Genomic DNA, 19108 nt, shown 5'->3' with positions numbered 1-19108 from the left:
TTAAAAGAATGTTCTAAAATCTCATTGAACCGACCCCCCAAAACTAGGGGTGTTGGAGGAGACACAGCAAGTGACCCCCCAGCTCACCCTCTAAGACTAGAGCTTATAGGAAGCCCACAAGGTGATGCTCAAAGTCTGCATCCAACTCTGGAGCTTACAGAAGCCCTATGAAGTGACCACCCGTCCCCTCCCAACACTAGAGGCAACAGGATCTCAGGTAGCAATCCCCCAGTCACCCCAAGCACAAAAGACAGGGTCCTAACAAGCAACACCTCTATTCCTTCAAAATGAGAGATGTTGGGAATTCCAACAAGCACCCCATAGTCACTTCAAATTCTAGAAATGACAGCAGCCCCAGAAGGGACTCCTTCAGCTTCCCTGCATCACTAGAGAATGGGCAACTCACTCCAGTAACCCACCCAACCTATACCAACAATACAGACAAGAGGAGTCCCAGAGAGTGACTCTTTCAGCCCCCCAACCAGAGATAAGTGGAGCCCCATCTAATGCCCCCAAACTTGTCCCCAAACTAGAGACAAGAGAATCTCCAGCCAGTAACTGTGTCAAGTCCACCCAACACTAGAAAAGATAAGAGCGCCAAGCAATAACCACCCCCCCCCAGATCTCCAGACCAGAAATGGCAGGAGCCTCAGCCTATGACACCCCACCCCCACTTATCCCAACATGAGAGACAGAAGAACTTCATCAAACGATCCATATGCATCCAACGTAAATGATGATGGAAACCCCCGAAAGGAACAACCAATCCCCTACACGCCAAAGAAGAAAGGACACCCAGGAAACACCACACCATCCTCACCCAAACCACACCCCAGCCTGCTTCTCTTGTCTTCCCAAGACATGAGTATCCCCAGCGATGATCAGAATCTCAACAAGTGTTCAAGAGGCAACCCACTAGGTTCTCCAACCTAAGTGACAAACAGAGTCCCAGAATACTTCCTCTCTTTGTCCCAAAATAAGAATTGGTAGAAACACCAGCAACCAACACCCTCAACCAAACAAGAAGCCACAAGTTAAAAAGTAATAAATTTGTGTTCATTAAAACAAACAAACCAAAAAGACCCCACATGGCAAAGACAAAAGACAGAGGGAAATGCAACTCATCACAAAGGCTAATTTATTAATATTAAAGAACTCCTACCAAGCAATAAGAAAAAGACCAAGAATCCATGAGAGAAAAGGGCGAATTTTAAGAACACACAGTTCACCAAAAAATTCAAGTGGCTCTCGTAAAAAGAAAACTATAAAGTGAAACACCAAAATTCCTTTCATCATTTATCAATGAGAATTTTTTTTTAAGTTTAATAAGATCATGTAATGGCCAAGATGTGGGGAAAATGGCAATCACATACCATAATAAGGGGGAAGTGAATTAATCCAGTTCCCCTCCACATGGACCTTTCCCTGGGGCTGCTTGAGTATCTTCATGGCATGGTGGATGGCTTCTAGAAAGGCAGCAACTTAGACCAAAGAGTAAGCTTCAGTGTTGTAATAGGGAAGAACCTTTGTATTCTATTACAAAGGGATGTTGCCTATAAGCTTAAATTATACATAATGGCCCATCTCTGGGAACCCTGCTTCCCAGGTGAAGAGCACGAAGCTAAACTATTATACCTCTTTTTTTAGCTCACAGGAAACCTCCTGACCAGCCCACCTGTGAATGGCTGCAGGAAGGAAGAAATTAACACATCCCCTCAAGAATCTGGCCAGAACCAAGAAATATTGATATTTGCAACAACTTACTGCCTTTTTTACTTTACCTCCTCACCTCCCACTCTTTGTTCTATAAAAGAAACTAGCATCCAAACCTGGGCAAGATGGTTCTTTGGGACCTAGCCCACCATCTTCTCGGTCTGCTGGCTTTCTGAATAAAGTCGCTATTCCTTGACCCAACAACTCATCTCTCGATATTTTGGCCTGCCATGCAGCGAGCAGTACGAGCTTGGACTCGGTAACACAAGAAATCAGCCAGGGGAATAACTACCCCGCCCTCCCTCTCCCCACTCTCCACCCTTCCAGGTCTCCACCTTGACAATGAAGAGCAACGTTACTGTCAGAACCCACTGAAGCCAGAGGGCAAGGGTGCCTGTTGCAGTCCACATAGGTCGGCCTTTGTGGGCAGAGAACATGGTGAAATAGCATGGAGAGTGGTCCTGGGGAGGGACAAACAGAAGCCATCAGCTTAGCATTTGATCCAAATCCAAACTCCCTTCCTGATAAACAAACAGTGAATAAAATAGGAATTTGCACTACTTCCCCAATGTGATAGAAAAGCATATAAATTCACACTTCAATCACCAGGCATTGTGCTAAGGGCTTTCAGGTATTAACTCATTTAACCCTCTCACCATCCCTATAAGGAAGATATCATTATCCCTTTTTTCAGCTGTCATGCGCTGCTCAGATCTCCCTTTTTGAGAACCTGTCATGGGGATACAATAAATTGACCACCTCCAGCTGCTGCACCTTCAGACCTGCTTCAGGGTTCACACCAAAGCCACGTTGTCCCTGGGCTGCTCCCAACTAATACCTGAGCCTGATGGATGGGAGGACCAGAGCCAGGTCATTTCTGCCCAATGCAGGACCCCTCTGACAGGCACTCTTTGCCCTGGGGCACCCCATTGGCCTTACAGAGACTTTCTCAGCACTGCGCTGAGAGCTCCTTTTCCCATTTATCCACACATCTTAGTCTGTTTTGGTGTCTGCTTTTCAGAGAACCTGAGTTACGATGCGATTTTTCAGATGAGGAAACCGAGACAGGGAGGCACAGAGGGATTAAATGACTTGCCCAAGGTCACGCAGCTCCTAAGAGATTAAAAATCTGACAATCTCACTCCAGAATCAGTACTCTTAAGCATTCTGCTACAAGAGACAGAGAGAGAAAGAGAAAGAGAGAGAGAGAAACAGAAGAGAAGCAAAACATCTGAAAGGATCCTTATCATCATGATTTTGTAATCTCTCTAGCCCATTTGAATTAGGATTTTCTGCTACTTTGATCCATTTTTCCAAAGGCTAAAAACAAAAACACCTATAGAACACCCTTCTTTTAAATTCCCAAATACGCTCTGAAGATGGCAGTGTTTCACCACTCTAAACCCACAAACCAAAATGTTTCTAGAAACAAGGGTAGTAACCAGTGAGGCAGTACTTTGTTTTGTAACCTGCAGATACTGATTGTAGAGTACACATTGGTTAACTAATCCAGAAAGGAATTTCTTTTTCTTTCAGCATATGTATCAACTAACCAGAGGACCCAAACCCAAAATAACAACAAAGTAAAAGCAAGAAATGGGAATGCTCTCTATAGTCATCAGTATGAGAGACGTTAATTCACATTTGTTTTGGTAACAGGTGGTCCCCATGGACATGGGGTGACTAAAAAGAAACTGGGATCCTAGTATGGTGTCAAACAGCCTGGTTACAATGTATGAGAAGCATCTACATTTCAGGCTCATTTCTTTGTTCACAACCCAGATAACAGAGCAAAAACAGTTAATGATTGCAGTGAACTGTCTGTTGGCGCTGGCCAGCAGAATCATCTTTTCATCTCTTTGTGGCTTCAAGCTCTTGTTAAAATGCCTCGCCTGATGACCATCCTCTGAAACCCACCATCACCAATTAGACATTTAAGTCAATTAGCACTTGATTTCTTTCATCCTCCCATTAAGAACCATAAATCGATCTTCTAGAATCCAACTACAAAATGATTCACTCAGAACAAGGGAAATTTCTTAAACATGATAGCCATGACATTTGTGAAAATCATGATCACTTGCCCAACAGTCACTGTTTCTGTGGTCATCTTATTTAAAAATGCAACCCCTCAGCCCCCCTGTAACGGACTGAATGTGTCCCCCCAGAATTCATATGTTGAAGCCCTAACACCCAGTGTGGCTGTATTTGGAGATGGTGCTTCTAAGGAAGTAATTAAAGTTAAATGAAGTCAGCAGGGGCCAAATCCAGTAGGATTTGTTTCCTTATAAGAGGAGACACCAGATAGCTCACTCTCTTTCCCACTGAAAGGCCATGTGAGGATGCGACAAGAAAGCAGCCGTCTGCAAGCCAGAAAGAAAGCTCTCCCCAGGATCTGAATCAGCCAGCATCTGGATCTGGGACCTTCAGCCTCCAACACTGTGAGAAAAAAGATTTCTGTGGTTTAAACCACCCAGTCTGTGGTATTTTATTAAGGCAGCCCTAGGAAACTAATACACTCCATACCCACTTTCTCTGTATTTTCCTCCTAGAACAGATCACTTCTAACATACTGTATATAACTTTCTTATTTCTGTTTTCATAGTCAGAAATGTACAACCTGAGATGCCTACAATTGAAAAGAAAAAAAAAAGCTGAAAACGAGACCAATATCCAGCTTAAGAAATTATAAACAGAACAACACAATAAACAAGTAGAATGAGGGCAATAATAAAGACGACAAAGCAAAAAATTTAAAACAAAGATACAGGGAGAGATAAATTAGGAGTTTGGGATTAACATATACACACCACTATATATAAAATAGGTAGACAACAAGGACCTACTGTATAGCACAGTGGACTATATATATATATTTTGTTTGTTTGTTTGTTTTGTTTTGTTTTTGCGGTTCGCGGGCCTCTCACTGTTGTGGCCTCTCCCGTTGCGGAGCACAGGCTCCGGACGTGCAGGCTCAGCGGCCATGGCTCACGGGCCCAGCCGCTCCGCGGCACATGGGATCTTCCCAGACCGGGGCATGAACCCATGTCCCCTGCATCGGCAGGCAGACTCTCAACCACTGCGCCACCAGGGAAGCCCCTCAATATTTTTTAATAACCTATAAAGGGGTGGGGGTGGGTGAAATGAGTGAAGGGGGTCACAAGGTACAGACTTATAGCTATAAAATAAATAATTCCTGGGGATGTAATGTACAGCATGGTGATACAGTTAATGATACTCTTGTATATTTGAACGTTGCTAAGACAGGAGATCTTAAAAGTCCTCATCACAAGAAAAAAAAATGTAACTATGTATGGTGACAGATGTTAACTAAATTTATCGTGGTGATAATTTCATAGTATATATAAATATTGAACCATTATGTTGTGCATCTGAAACTAACATAATGTATGTCAGTTATACATCAATTTAAAAGAAAATGAGGATTCACATTTAAAAACAAAGACTGGCACATGAGGATGCCTTCTGCCAGGAGCATCTTGACAATATCAACGCTGGTGATGAGTATTAGCTAACACTTAGCAAGGACTCTCTATGCCCCATACACAAAATAACTCTTAATCTACAAGATATCTCGAATCGGGTAACTCTGCTATTGTATTATTTTTCTACTTTTTTTCTCATGAAAATTTTTATTGAAATAGAGTTGATTTACAATGTTGTGTCAGTTTCAGGTGCACAGCAAAGTAATTCAGATAGATAGATAATAGATAGATAGATAGATTCTTTTTAGACTCTCTTTCATTATAGGTTATTAGAAGATATTGAGTATATTTCCCTGTGCTATACAGTAGGTCCTTGTTGGTTATCTATTTTATACAGAATAGTGTGTATCTATGTATACACACTAGGAGTTAATCCCAAACTCCTAATTTGTATTAGTTTTCTATTGCTGTGTAACAAATTTAACAACTTGAAACAACACACACATTTATTGTTACACAATTTCTGTGGACCAGGCAGGAGTCTGGGCACCCCTTAGCTAGGTCTCATTGTCTCTCAAAACTGCAATCAAGGTGTCCACCAGGCTGCATCCTCATACAGAGGCTCGACTGGGGAAGAATAGGCTCCCAAGTGCATTCAGACTGTTGGTAGAGTTCATTACCTCCAGGTTTGGGGACAGATGACACCAGCTTTGTACCAGCTATTCATTGGAGGCCATTCTAAGGTCCTGGGGCTGCCACAGTTCCTTACAAGTAGTCCTTTTCATAGCCTTTTCAAGGCCACCAGTAAAATCTCTCTCTCCGACTTGCTAAGATTGGACTCATACAATGTTCCATAAACATGAGAGAGACATCTCATCATTTTTCCCACAGTTAATTAGTCATATATCTTGCCCATCCTCAGTGGGAGGAGATTATACAAACTGTGGATACCAGAAAGTGGGAATTATTGATCAGAGGTCACCTTAAAGTGTGTCCATCACAGCTATAATCCCCAACGTGACAGGACACAGAAAAGGGGTGTCCTGGTGATGCTCCTTCAACTCTCTGAGGCTGGGGTTCCCCATCTGTGGAACACAGGGTTGTCCTGAGCATTCCACCATGGGCGGTTCATGCAATGACACCACACACCATGGTACTCGTTCCCTGAGGCTTGAAAGTGTGTATTTATCAATGATAAAAATGTTCTTAAGGCCTTTTCAGTCTTATACAATTTAATCTCACAACAACCCTACAGTGGAGGTTCTATGATGACCTCCTTTTAAAACATGAGGAAACTGGGGCTGAGAGAGGTATAATGAGTTGTCTAAGATCACCTGGTGAAAAAAACAGGCAATTCACAGATCTCTGAGTTTAAAGACTTGTGGTGAACCAGTTCATACCCCTGTGATACCCTTAACCACAGGAACCCTTCTTTTCCCTTCCTCTACGGGTTACTGTTCAGCATTCTGTAATTTCCAGGACCTCCAGGGAGGGGCTATGTCAGAAATCTCACAAGGGTATCTCTTTGTCTCTCCCAATGCTGGAATGCCACGTTTACCCATAGGTGTATCAAACAGCCTAGTGTGAGACAGAGTAACTTGCTCTGTGACCTTTGGGAGTTCACTCTCCCTCTCTGTTTCAATTCCTGAATCTGCCAATGAGAAGAAGCTCCTTGAGGTCCCAACATCTCTGGCTGTGGTAGACTGGGTTCTCTGAGAAAAAGACTCTGAGATCTTTCAGCCTGCCATCATCTGACAGATGGGTAAACCATCTCAAATCATTCACCCAGCCAAGCCATCAGCTGACCCAAGAGATCACACACGGCAGCCTGGACTAAAAGAACTGCTTGGCTGGCTCATGGAGTAGTGAGAAATAATCACTGTTGCTTGTTTTAAGTCACTAAGTATTGGAGTGTTTGTTACACAGCAATAAACAGAGGTTTACATGGAGGAGGTTTGTCTGGGATAACGGGATCAACATAAGTAAGGGAAGTAAGTCTGAACGAGGGAAAGATGAAACTTCAAGCAGCTGCAACCAGCACCTTACCTGATCCCCTGCGGAGCGTTAAAATGGTGGTGATTCAGCACAGTTGTCCTACATTGTACTAGTTTACCAGAGCTGCTGTAACAAAGCTCCACAGACCGGGGGACTGAACAGACATTTATTCTCTCACAGTTCTGGAGGCTGGAAGTCTGAGATCAAGGTGTCTGCAGGGTTGGTCCCTTCTGAGGGCTGTGAGAGGGAATCTGTTCCTTGCTTCTCTCCTAGCTTGTGCCTTTTTGCTGGCAATCTTTAGCATTCCTTGGCTTGCAGACCCATTACCCCAATCTCTGCCTTCATCTTCACATGATGTTCTCCCCGTGTGCATGGCTGTGTCCAAATTTCCCCCTTTCGTAAGGATGCCACTAATATCAGATTAGGGGCCCAGCCCACTCCAGGTCCACCTCACCTTAACCAAATGAATTACATCTGCAATGTAATTTCCCAGTAAGGTCACATTCTTTTTTTAAATTAATTTTTATTGGAGTATAGTTGCTTTACAATGTTGTATTAGTTTCTACTGTACAGCAAAGTGAATCAGCTATACATATACATATACATGTATCCCCTCTTCTTTGGATTTCCTTCCCATTTACGTCACACAGTGCATTAAGTATAGTTCCCTGTGCTATACAGTAGGTTACCATCAGTTGTCTATTTTATACATAGTATCAGTAGTGTATATGTGTCAATCCCAATCTCCCAGTTCCTCCCACCTCTTTTCCCCTTGGTATCCATACATTTGTTCTCTACGTCTGTGTCTCTATTTCTGCTTTGCAGATAAGATCATCATTCTGAGGTACTGGAGATTAGGACTTAAATGTATCTTTTTGTGGGGTGGGGGGAGCAATTAAACCCATAAAATGCATTTAGGCACAGGGGTCAGGCATTTGTACCCCTGGCCAGTTGTCAGATGTGGCTGCCCCTATGGAGGGGACATAACCTTGGACCAAGCAGCTCCCTTAAGCTGAGGAAAGTTCTGGCAAAAAGGACTCAGTTGTGAGCCCCCAGCAGACAACCTCCCTGGTAGCTGGAAGAGTGAGCCCCTGGGTTCCAAAGAGATGGCATGGGTGGTACAACATGGCATCAACTCCTGTGAGTCTCTGATTATAACGAGGACTTCTATTGAAGATTCTGGGTGAGTCACCTTGAGGACCCAATCCCAGGCAGAACAGTCAGCTTCATGGGGCGGGGGGAGGGGTGAAACCATGCCCCAGGGGGTTGGGTCACCAGCAGTCAAGGAGGTTGGAGATCAACAGCTAGAAAACTTGGATCTCATCACATCTCAGAGTCTAGACCACCCGCCAACCCTGTTATCCCTGATAAGAGAGTAGCACTTCTCTCTTCTGTTGAGTACTTCAGAGATACCAGAGCTTCCATGTGCTTCCTTTTGCTTGTATACTAAGCTGGTGACAACTGTCTCATCTGTCATGCTGCTCACATTTGAGTCGGAGCCAGGGCCAGGGCCCCAGGGACCCTAATCTGCATTGTCATCACCTGGCCACAAGTTTGAGGAGTCTGCATGGCCCACCTGGGCAAAAAGACCACCCACCCACCTGCACACCTGAGGCTGAAGCATCCTTGAGATTCTTTCCTGAGGAGGAAAGCATTTTCCCTTTTCCACAAGGCTTCTATTGAATTTCACAAGCCCAGGGAGGCACAATTCAGGCTACCACCTAGCAGTGGCATCCATTTTTTGGAGGATGGGGAACCTGGAGGGATATGGGGGTGTGGGAAGGACACCCTGGAGGGAGCATGGAGGATAAACGTTACCTCACTTTATCCTCACTATGGTCACATGACGGAAGGTCTCTCATCCTCAATCATAGCAGGGTAAAGTGAGACATGTGGGCAATTGTTGCAGGATTGACTCAGTTCATTCACGCTTCCCCCACCTCCCCGAATGTAAACCCTCGGGCAGTCCTCCCCTCCCCCCGTGCTGACTCTGGGGTCATCTACGTGACTTCCTTCAGGCAACGGGACAGTAGCAAACACTGCACTGACCACTCACCCTGCGGGGCAGGTCCATGTTCCCAGGATGACATTTACAACACCTTAGCATCTAAGTCTCCAGCATGGTGCAATGGAGCAGTGTCTTGGGGGTCCCCTTGTATTCTTGTAGTGAACTGCTTAGTATTTGGATCCTGGGGAGGTCTGGGGTCCTTGAGGTAGCAGTACCTTACCAAATAGTATAGAAATAGTTCCATATTTAAAGCATTGGTTCAGCTCTACAGGTATGTGTCAGTGGGTCATCAGCCCTGCTGCTAACAATATTTAACCTCCTGCTTCACTGATATGAAGAACCTGGAGGTTTGTTCCCTCTCAAAACAGATACCCACAACATCCCGGGAGATTTCCCTTCACCCACCCCCTAGCCACAACCCCACCCAGTTCATAGGTCCTCGCTTGGACACCACACAGAAACAAGAGTATTCTCAGATAATTTATTCTGAATTTTCATATAAACAGGTAATTATCCCATAGTTTACATGCAGAGCAATTTTGATATTCCAAGAAACAAAACAAAACAAAAAGGCAAATTCTGTACATGGTGCCACTTGGCTCTTGTAGGAAAACATTGAAAAAGTAAGAATTGATCTCTTGGTGGGTTTTGCGTCTCCGAGTTGGTTTCTGCATATGCCGAGGCACATTTGATCCTGCGTGGCTGACGTTGGATGGGAGGTGTCTGCCGCTCACACGCAGGGCCCGGGACCCCCAGGCCCACAAGGTAGAGAGTAAATAAGCCATTCCTGAATGTGTGTGGGTTGGGGGAGACAGTTCCTTTCTTCTCAAATGGGACCAAGAGCCCCAGATCCCTGGTCTGAGTTTGAACAAGGATTTTTAGGGCCCACATCCAGATTAAAACGTGGCTGGAGGCTGGTTCTGGACCTTGACTGGTATGAGAAGTTGACAGTGAGCTCAAAAAGTCATTGTTTCCCTCTGTTTCTGGGAGACCCCTAAGGAAACATTCACTTCCAGGCGCAGCCTCTGAATGTCCATTGCATTCTCTCATGTCTTTGAAAGAACAAATGCCCATCTGTTCTTTCTATCCAACCTCAACTCTGGTATAAATCAATATTCTGAAGAACATTCCAGAAGATTTTCTGAAGGGACACCATTCTACAGGTATCATTTCTATACAAACAGCATGTCCATGTTCCCCACTCCCAACAAAACCATCATTTCTGAATCGCCTATGGTGCCAAGTGGCATCCGAACCTCAAACTTCCACCCACCACAAAGTAGAAAAAGATTGTCGTTTGGGGGACTACAGCACATCCCATCATGTACCCAGATGGCGAGCATGGGTTCCTGTCCACTGACCAATGTTATGACGGCTACAAATAAACACCTCCCAACCCAACAAGCACATTTCATGGCAGACCATCCACTCTGGTTGGAGAGAGTGGAAGATCCGTCCATCAGTTACAGGCAGTCTCCAATGGTCTCGGCGTTGTTGGTGCAGATCTTTGCACCAATTCCCACATTTTCTTTCAGTTGTGCTCAACGTCTATCCAGAGAACCAGCAGCATTTCTTGCTTCTTACTGGCTTAAAAGGACAGAAAATCACCCAGAACAGCTCCCAGAATACAAACATTTCCAGACGTGTGTTTGACATCACTGGTCCAGAGAGAAACAACTATGTGGGTTTTGCCACATAAATAAAAAGGGGTTTTAAAATACTGAGACACCTTTCAAAACAAACAACAAAAAGTGTCATCCAAAGCTGGCTTTGTTGCTTTTTTTGTAACCCATCGCTACAATCCTCCAGGACATCCATCTCTAGGACTAAAGTTCTGTTGTGACAGAGTCAACATTATCTGATGCAAAAGGAGGCTGTGACCCAAGCCTGCTTCCTCTTTCACTGCAGCAGCAGAGACAGCTAAATGAAGTTAGGGAACTCCAGTTTACAAAGGGCGGGCCCAGCACTCTACAGTACCTCTGCAGGGAAAGTGGAAGAAAGGAGACTCTGCAGGGGTGGTGCCTATAGGTATGGGAAGGGCAGCGAGGTTTGGTGAGTAGACACCACTGCTGCTGGCCCTGCCCAGACTTACACACGGGTTATCAAAGTGCCCCAAGGTCAAACAGTATCAGCTTAAGGTCAACTGAACCAAAATACAGGGGGTCCAAGGTTTTGTTGCTAAAAGATGTGTTCAGCATCTTGGTGGGTTTGGGGTTGAGATTTCTCAGCATGCTCCCTTCCCACTCCGAAAATAAAAAGAGACTCTGCATTGGGTGTTTGTGTGTGAGGTGCCCATGACAGTGATTTTTTCCACCCCCAACCCCCCAAAAAAGCATCTCAATCTGAAAGGAGTGGAAATAAACCATGGAGAGCCCAGGGCACCTAGGTGCTCACACCAGGGGGATGCCATGGGACAATGGGGATGCTGGCTCTGTACCAAAGCCTGTCTTTGCCCCAACAGGGGAACTTCCCTCACCAAAGAAGGGTAACTCAGGACTGGATGCCCCCATACCTCAGATACATCGTGATGGCCTGAAACTTGGTTCATTTCAAGGGCCACGGTATCAATGGATGGAGGATCAAAAAAAAAAAAAAAAAAAAAGGAAGATTAAATTCAGAGGAGCATATTATCAGCCAGAAAAAGGATCTATGCTCACATGAAAGCCATACTTCAGCCCAACTCCCTCCCTCAAAATTCTTACTGGTCCCTGGCATTCAGAATCAGCTGATACAAATTTTCCCTGATTCAGATCGGATCCAGGAAGAATTCTGAAGTCTCAAAGATGTCCATTATTGAATCACATCCTAACAATACACTGAGGTAGATTGTGCTGGGAAAAAAAAAAATCATTACCCCACATTCACCTGTTTATTTTTCTTTGAAAAAAAAATTTACATGCACTCCCTTTCTTATGAAAGTGATTTTTTACAGTGATTTTTATATATTAAAATAAATAATTTTCCCCTAATATAAGAAAACCTTTCTGAATTAGAAAAATGTGAAAATTGCTGCTAGTGTAGTATACGGCCACTACAAATTTACTACGAAAAGAACAAAATACCTAGATCTACGTGTTTTGTCTTTTTAATTTACGTACAGACCCTCTTTTATGTACAAAATAAATTTGGCGAAAATAATTTCTGTGCTCCTTGTACCCAATCACTGAGGCTCCCCAGAAATATTTTGACATGCTGTCATTTCTCAAATCATATAAATAAGATAGCCAGAGGCAACTAGGATGTGTGTCTACCTGTGTTCTTCATCAAGAATTGAGAAGGTTCGGAGGTCACCATGGCATCTCTATCCTGTTCTTAAGCCCACAACTCTTAAGAGGAGAAGAGAAGAAGGAAGCAATCAAAAACTTGTGAGAAAATGCACTCAAGGGATAACCCATGGGTGATGATTTGGATGAACCAATGTGATGAGTTCACCGTGTTCTTTATTTGAGCAGCTGTAGTTCTTTCCCCAAAGGGAAGCAACTGTGGCATCACGCTCCTTCGCAAGTTCTTGGTAGTGTGAAGGTCCTTAGCGGTTTCTCCTCCGGACTGTACTCTCTTAGGGACTGCAAGATCGTGAAGTACCTGAGAATTCAGCTCAGGCCCCACACCTGGCCCAGCTGAGGTCACTGGGCGCAAAGCAGCTTCTGGGAAGTCAGCTCTGAGGACAGACGGATGCCCTGAGGGCGGAGGGGACCAACAGGCACGTCTTCATATGGCTAGTGTTCTCAAAGTCCACCTGTGCTGTCCCACTTTGGGATGTGATCGTGCTGTGTTTGCACAATCCTTGTAGGACGTGCGCACACAGCTGAGGAAGCTCCAGAGGTACGTACAGGGAACCAGAAGATCCAAGGGCCACAGGTGTGTTCAAAGGCAGGGCTCAGCTTACCAGAAACCAAACTATCCATCATACACCATCACCCACATGCTCAGCGTGGCCTGATCACGACGTCCAGAAGGGTTAGCAGCTAACGTGGCTTTAGTCCCAGAAAAATGGATGCCTTGAAGACCAAGGAGAGAGGCCATTGGTGCCTGGGTCCCCCTCCCCACACACAGGCAGACAAACCCCCATGCCCTACCCGCCCCCCGGGAAATGGTCAATAACTTATGAGGCTGATGCTGGAGATTTTTTTTTTAAATTAAATATGTTACAAATATATTCTCCAAACTCTTCATCATCTCAGTTCTTCTTTTTTTTTTTTTTTTTTTTTTTATGTCCTGGCTTTGTTTGGTCTTGAAAAGATCCATTATCACTCCAAACAACTCCCATGGCTCCCGGGAAACATTTTTCACCAAAGTTAAGGGAGAGAAGACTCCTGAGGCTAGACTCGGGACTGAAGGAGACTCTTGAGGGCACAGTGTCCCAGTAGATTAGAAGGAAGGGAGGTGGAGGGAGCAGATCAGGGGCTCACACACTCCAGAAGGGCAGAACCTTCCTGGGCTGATCCCCAAAGCGGCCACTCAGCACGCATGATTTGCACACACACACACACACACGCACGCACGAGTACACACGTGAGCCACACCCCAGGACTGCAAAACTATATCCAAAATACAAAAGCAGCAGCTATTGGTCAATTTGAGGAACTGATTCTGTGAAGGAAAAAAAAAACAACTTTCTGGATGAAAAAAACTTTCCTGAAGCCCACTCTGCAAAGTCTGGAATTCTACTAGGACAGGATTTTGATTTTTGTTTTTTTCTTTCTTTCTAACTTTTGTTCCACAAACAAGATTTATGTTTTACACCGTAGCTCAGACACCAGCAAAAAAAAAAAAAAAAAACTTTGTAAAAACAGGTGCTTTCTTTCAATCTGCTAGGAAAAAAAAAAAAAAAAAGTAACACCCGGGCTTGAAACCTCGGTGGTCCAAAAGGACAGCAGCCGTGGAAACCCCTCTCCCATCTAGGTTCACAGTTAAGTTCTCAGATGACCAGTCAAATTGGCAATCAAACCAATGTGTTTGAAGTCAGAAGAGGAACAGAAATGGATAGTCATGATCTCTGAGCTCCATTTGACACTGTGGCTGAGTTGTGTGAAAATCCTGAGTTTTCTGAAGGCCTTCAAACCAGAGGAAAGCGAAGACAGGAACCATTCCCCAGAGCAGGGGCCGTTAGGAAGGATTAGACCGGGGCAGAGTCAGAATGCGTCCGTTTTTCTTGCCCCCGTTCATGTGGGTGTAGGGGATGTGTTCCTGATAGTTTCTCTTTAGCCCCAGTGCGGACCCTCCATCCCGGCCCCCGGCCTCCTCCCTCTGCACATGTGAGGACCGGTCCAGGGGGACACTCTCCATGTCCTCAAATTCCATCTCCAGCTCCTCGCTCTCGGGCACCTTGTTCTCCTCGCTGTGGAAGAAGGAAACTTCGGGAAAACTGGGGTGCAGCTCGTCCTTGAGCAGGTCGACAATTTCCAGGAAGGTCGGCCGCATCTTGGGGTTGAACTGCCAACACATGCGCATCAGGTCGGTGCTGCAGGACAGAGGGCACGTGGAGGGTGAGGCGCGCGCCGCCCCGCCAATCGGCCCCCTCCCCACCCCTCGCCGGTGGCCCACACCCACGGGGACAAGTGCCGACACCGGAAAGGCGACAGTCAAGCAGAAACAGCGATTCTAGGGGCGCTGAAAGGTGGTTTTATAAAGAGCATCAAGGGGGCTGTCTCCTCCCCAAACCAGATCCAGAAGGGCCTCTCCTGATGTTGCTACAGGCTGAAGACCATGGTTCACCGTTTTTTTTTCTTTTAACTTTTTAATTTGTATTATTTATTTATTTTTATGTTTTTGGCCGCGCCACCCGGCTTGCGGGATCTTTGTTCCCCGACCGGGAATCGAACCCATGCCGCCTGCAGTGGAAGCGTGGAGTCCTAACCACTGGACCGCCAGGGAAGTCCCCATCGTTTTTTAAAATATTGAAGTATAGTTGATTTACAATGATGTGTTAGTTTCAGGTGTACAGCAAAGTGATTCCGTTATATATATATATATGTATATATATACACACACACACATATATATATTCTTTTATATATAAAAGAATATATATATTCTTTTAAAGATTATTTTCCCTTATAGATTATTACAAAATATTGAGTATAGTTCCCTGTGCTATACAGTAGGTCCTTGTTGTTTATCTATTTTATATATGGTAGTGTGTGTCTATTAATCCCAACCTCCTAATTTATCCCTCCTCCCCCTTTCCCCTTTGGTAACTGTAAGTTTGTTTTCTATGTCTGTGGGTCTATTTTCTGTCGGTTCCTCCCTCTATATGTACATCCCTGCACCTGATGAGGGCAGCTGGGTGGACTGACCCTAGGGGGCTCGTTCTGAGTGGCTGTCCTGCAGGCCCAGCCCCCGCTCTCTGGAGGGTGCGGGGTGGCGGGCGGGTGGAGACTATGACTTTACCTAGGACAGGCCCAGCGGGCTTGGGATTTCCATTTTACCTCGTCCTTTCCCCACTGTAACTTCTTCTAGGGCAGGGGTTGGCAAACTTCAGCCCTGGACCAAATATGACCCCGAGTGTTTTTGTAAATAAAGTTTTATTGGCACGCAGCCACACCCATCCAATTACGCATCACCCACGGCTGCTTCCAGCTACAAGGCAGAGAGCCACCCAGCCCACAAAGCTGAATATATTTACACTATGGCCCTTTAGAGAAAAAGTTTGCAGGCCCCCACCCTAGGGTCTACATGTAATTTCCCTGGTCCTGGAACTACACCTAACTGCTCATTGGCTTGGCAAGGAAAGGCCCTTCATGAGGAGATGTTTAAAAATATTTTACTCAGAGTTTCTAAGTAACTCTGCTTCATATTTTTTTTTTTTTTTGCATATGATGTTTCTTCAAACTACGTTTTCTAAACAGCTATCTTATTCTTTTGAGGATGAGGCATCAAAATGGCCTCCCTCCATGGATTTTTTTTCAGGAGGGCAAAGTTTTTTCTTAAGAAACACTGATAAAAAATAAATAAAAAAATAAAAAAAATTAAAAAAAAAGAAACACTGATAAGGGAATTTATATGTAGTAAATGCTTATTGTAGAAAGTTAGAAAACACCCCAAAATATGGAGAAAATACACCTTGCACACAACTCTCCTTCAGATATAACCTCTTGTCTTTTCTATCTGGATACATTTGGAAATGTAACTTACATACATTTATTACACTTATTTTAACATAAGCTAATCCACTGAGTTATAAAATATATCACAAGCATCATCTGAGATGTCAATTTCTGTTTCCTATCATTTTATCAATGTACTTGGCAATTCTCATATTGCTGGGTGTTTTGATCATTTCCTTTTTTGAGATTTAAATAACGTTGCTGCGAGTAGCTATGACAACAGGGTGATAAGAAAGATTAGCTAACCATACCATTGACAGAATTGAATATTAAAACTCTCCCTTCTTTCCTCCCTCCCTCCCTCCTTCCCTTCCTTCCTTTCTTCCTTCCTTCTGTTGCTAGTTTAGGAAGATAGTACTTTCTTTATTTTACATTTATTGGGCTAGTATGACACTGGATCATTTGGTAAGTGTTTAATGATGTGCATTTGGTGTTTGTGTTGTACAGTTGTTTCTACAACAAAAATTTAAGACAAATATTGGGAGAGGAATACGTCATACATGCCCCTGACAATTTTTTTTTTTTTTTTTAGTGTTTATGCTCAGCGATTTCTTTTTTCCACTTTTAATGAGATATAATTGACATATACCATTGTATTATTTTCCTGACAAAAATGTTAAGTGTATAAAGAATAGGTAGTTAAACCTAAGCCTCCACTCCAGCTCCCCAGTTTCCTTCCCAAAGTAACAACTGCTGTGCCATTTCCTATACAACCTTCCAAAAATATGAAACGCAATAGAGCATACATCTAAAGATACAATACACAAACACAAGCATGTATGTAGACACCATATGCAAACACAAATGTGCATGCAAAGAAAAAATCTGCAAACACAAAGACATGTAGACATACGATACACAAACGTGAGTATCCCGGCAAAGGGCATAGACGTTTGAATGAGCACCTCACACACTGTACCCCGTTTCTACACTTACACTCTCTCAGGACAGTTGTCGGGTTGATCCAGAAACCCTCCATCCATGACAAATTTTAACACCTGCTCGTTTGATAGGCCTTGGTAAGGCTGTTCCGCCAAGCTGGTAATTTCCCAAAGGACCACGCCAAAGGACCTGCCAATGACAGTCGGGGATAGTAACAAAGAAGCCGTTAAAATACACACAACGCGCGCACACACACCCCTTCTTGGTTTACTAGAACCTGGTTGGCCAGTTCACTAAACAATTCATGCTGCAGCTCAGAAATGCCTATAAGATTAGTGTCCGTTGGAATGTCACAGTGGTTATGCTAGGGTCCCCAGACATGCCATCCCTTCTTTTTCTAGACGGAGAAGCCCTGAGGAAGGCAGTTTTCAAGTGACCCCTCTCACACTGGTCATACTAGCAGAGCAACCTGGAATCCAAGTGCAGTGTTCTGTCCACCAACCCACACATGACTCACCACATGTCCGAAGAAGTGGTAAAGACCCCGTCCTTCAGCGATTCAGGTGCCATCCACCGCACGGGGAGCAGACCCTTTCCCCCTTTCCGGTAGTAATCCGTTTCGTAGATGTCTCTGGTCATTCCAAAGTCTGACAACAAACAGTAGTTCACATGCTCTTAGCCTTCAGTGTGGCCAGCTGTCTGCCATCTTTCCTGCCCCACCCCTGGTAGAGCCCTCAGATGAAGGCACCTGCCCCAGGTGTGAGCTCACCTGCCTCAGGTGTGTGCTCACCTGGGTCACAGCCAAATCCAGTGAGAATGGATTCTGAGTGTACTCATGAGGATGTGGAGGGAGAGGATGGGCCACCATTTAAAGGGAAAGAAAAAGAACCACCAAGTAGCAAAGAAGTGACGTTCTGACCTGGAGCTTGGGAATCTCACCCTCAGCAATGCTTCCTTCCAACCCACACCTCTCAGGCATCCCAAACTGAACTTTTCATGCTCTGCAACCAACCTACTATTTGCCACTGGATCTGGTCCCACCACCCACCCAGCTGCCCAGCCAGAAACCCAGTGCTGGGTCTTCCCTTGGCCACCCCCTTTCCTCACACCCCACAGAAAAGACAGTGGCGAGTCCTGCCCCCTCGACCTCCACATCCCTCTCTAGTCTGTTCCTCTCCACAGCCCTGGATGTCCCCAGGCCCGCCACCATCTCTCACCTGCAGGACCCTCCCTCCATCCTGACCCTGACAGCCCACTGCCCAAGAGAAGCTACATGAATAGAATCGTGTCAATTCCTGCTTCACACTGGCTACGTAGAATAACATCGAGATGACCCACCATGACCAACAAGGACCTTCCCAGCCTGGTTCCTGCTTCTCTCCTCAACCTCACATCTCACACTGCTCTGCTCCCCTCTACGTTCACCTTATTCACACCACATCAGCCATCCTTCCAACCTCACAGCCTCTGCGTGTGCTGTAGCTTCCCCTGAGACGCCATCTCTCAGGTCAACTTCTAACCCTGCAAGTCTTGGTTAAAACGTCGCCTCCTTATGGAGAGAGAGGCCTTTCCTCTCCATCATGGAACTGAACTCTTTACTTCCTTCAGTGCTCTCTTCCCAGTCTCCATCATCTTATTTACATGTCAACTATTTTACTGTTCATCTAGAACAGCTCTGCCCAGCAGAACTTTCTGTGATGATGAACGTGGTCTATACCGCACTAATATTGTTCAAGGTTCCCAGTTCGACCGATGGACTTAATATTTTATTTTATTTTACTGAATTTATTTTATTTTATTTTACTGATTTTAAATTAATGTAAATTAGTTCACTGAATTTTAGTTATTTTGTTTTACTTTACTGAATTTATTTATTTATTTTACTTAATTTCATTTTATTTTACTATATATGGAATCTAAAAAAAAAATTGTTCTGAAGAAGCTAGGGGCAGGAAAGG

At 44.6% G+C, this 19108-nt stretch overlaps 1 protein-coding gene across 4 annotated transcripts in view; it reads right to left on the bottom strand.

The window, feature by feature from the left end:
* Positions 1-13343: 13343 nt before the first annotated feature.
* Positions 13344-19108, bottom strand: part of INSR (insulin receptor) — a 125804-nt gene continuing 120039 nt past the window's right edge. For all 4 annotated transcript variants that reach the window (XM_067733991.1, XM_067733993.1, XM_067733990.1 and 1 more), the window contains 3 exons: positions 17668-17797; positions 17205-17339; positions 13344-14623 (listed from right to left, as the gene is read on the bottom strand). In XM_067733991.1, the coding sequence (XP_067590092.1) occupies positions 14269-14623; positions 17205-17339; positions 17668-17797 (620 nt within the window). In that variant the 3' untranslated portion in view covers positions 13344-14268. The remainder of the gene's footprint in view (positions 14624-17204; positions 17340-17667; positions 17798-19108) is intronic.

The sequence above is a fragment of the Pseudorca crassidens genome, chromosome 3 (assembly GCF_039906515.1).
Source record: "Pseudorca crassidens isolate mPseCra1 chromosome 3, mPseCra1.hap1, whole genome shotgun sequence".
Lineage (NCBI taxonomy): Eukaryota > Metazoa > Chordata > Mammalia > Artiodactyla > Delphinidae > Pseudorca > Pseudorca crassidens.
Note: the sequence above shows the minus strand (reverse complement) of the source record. Positions and strands in the feature narration are given on the sequence as shown.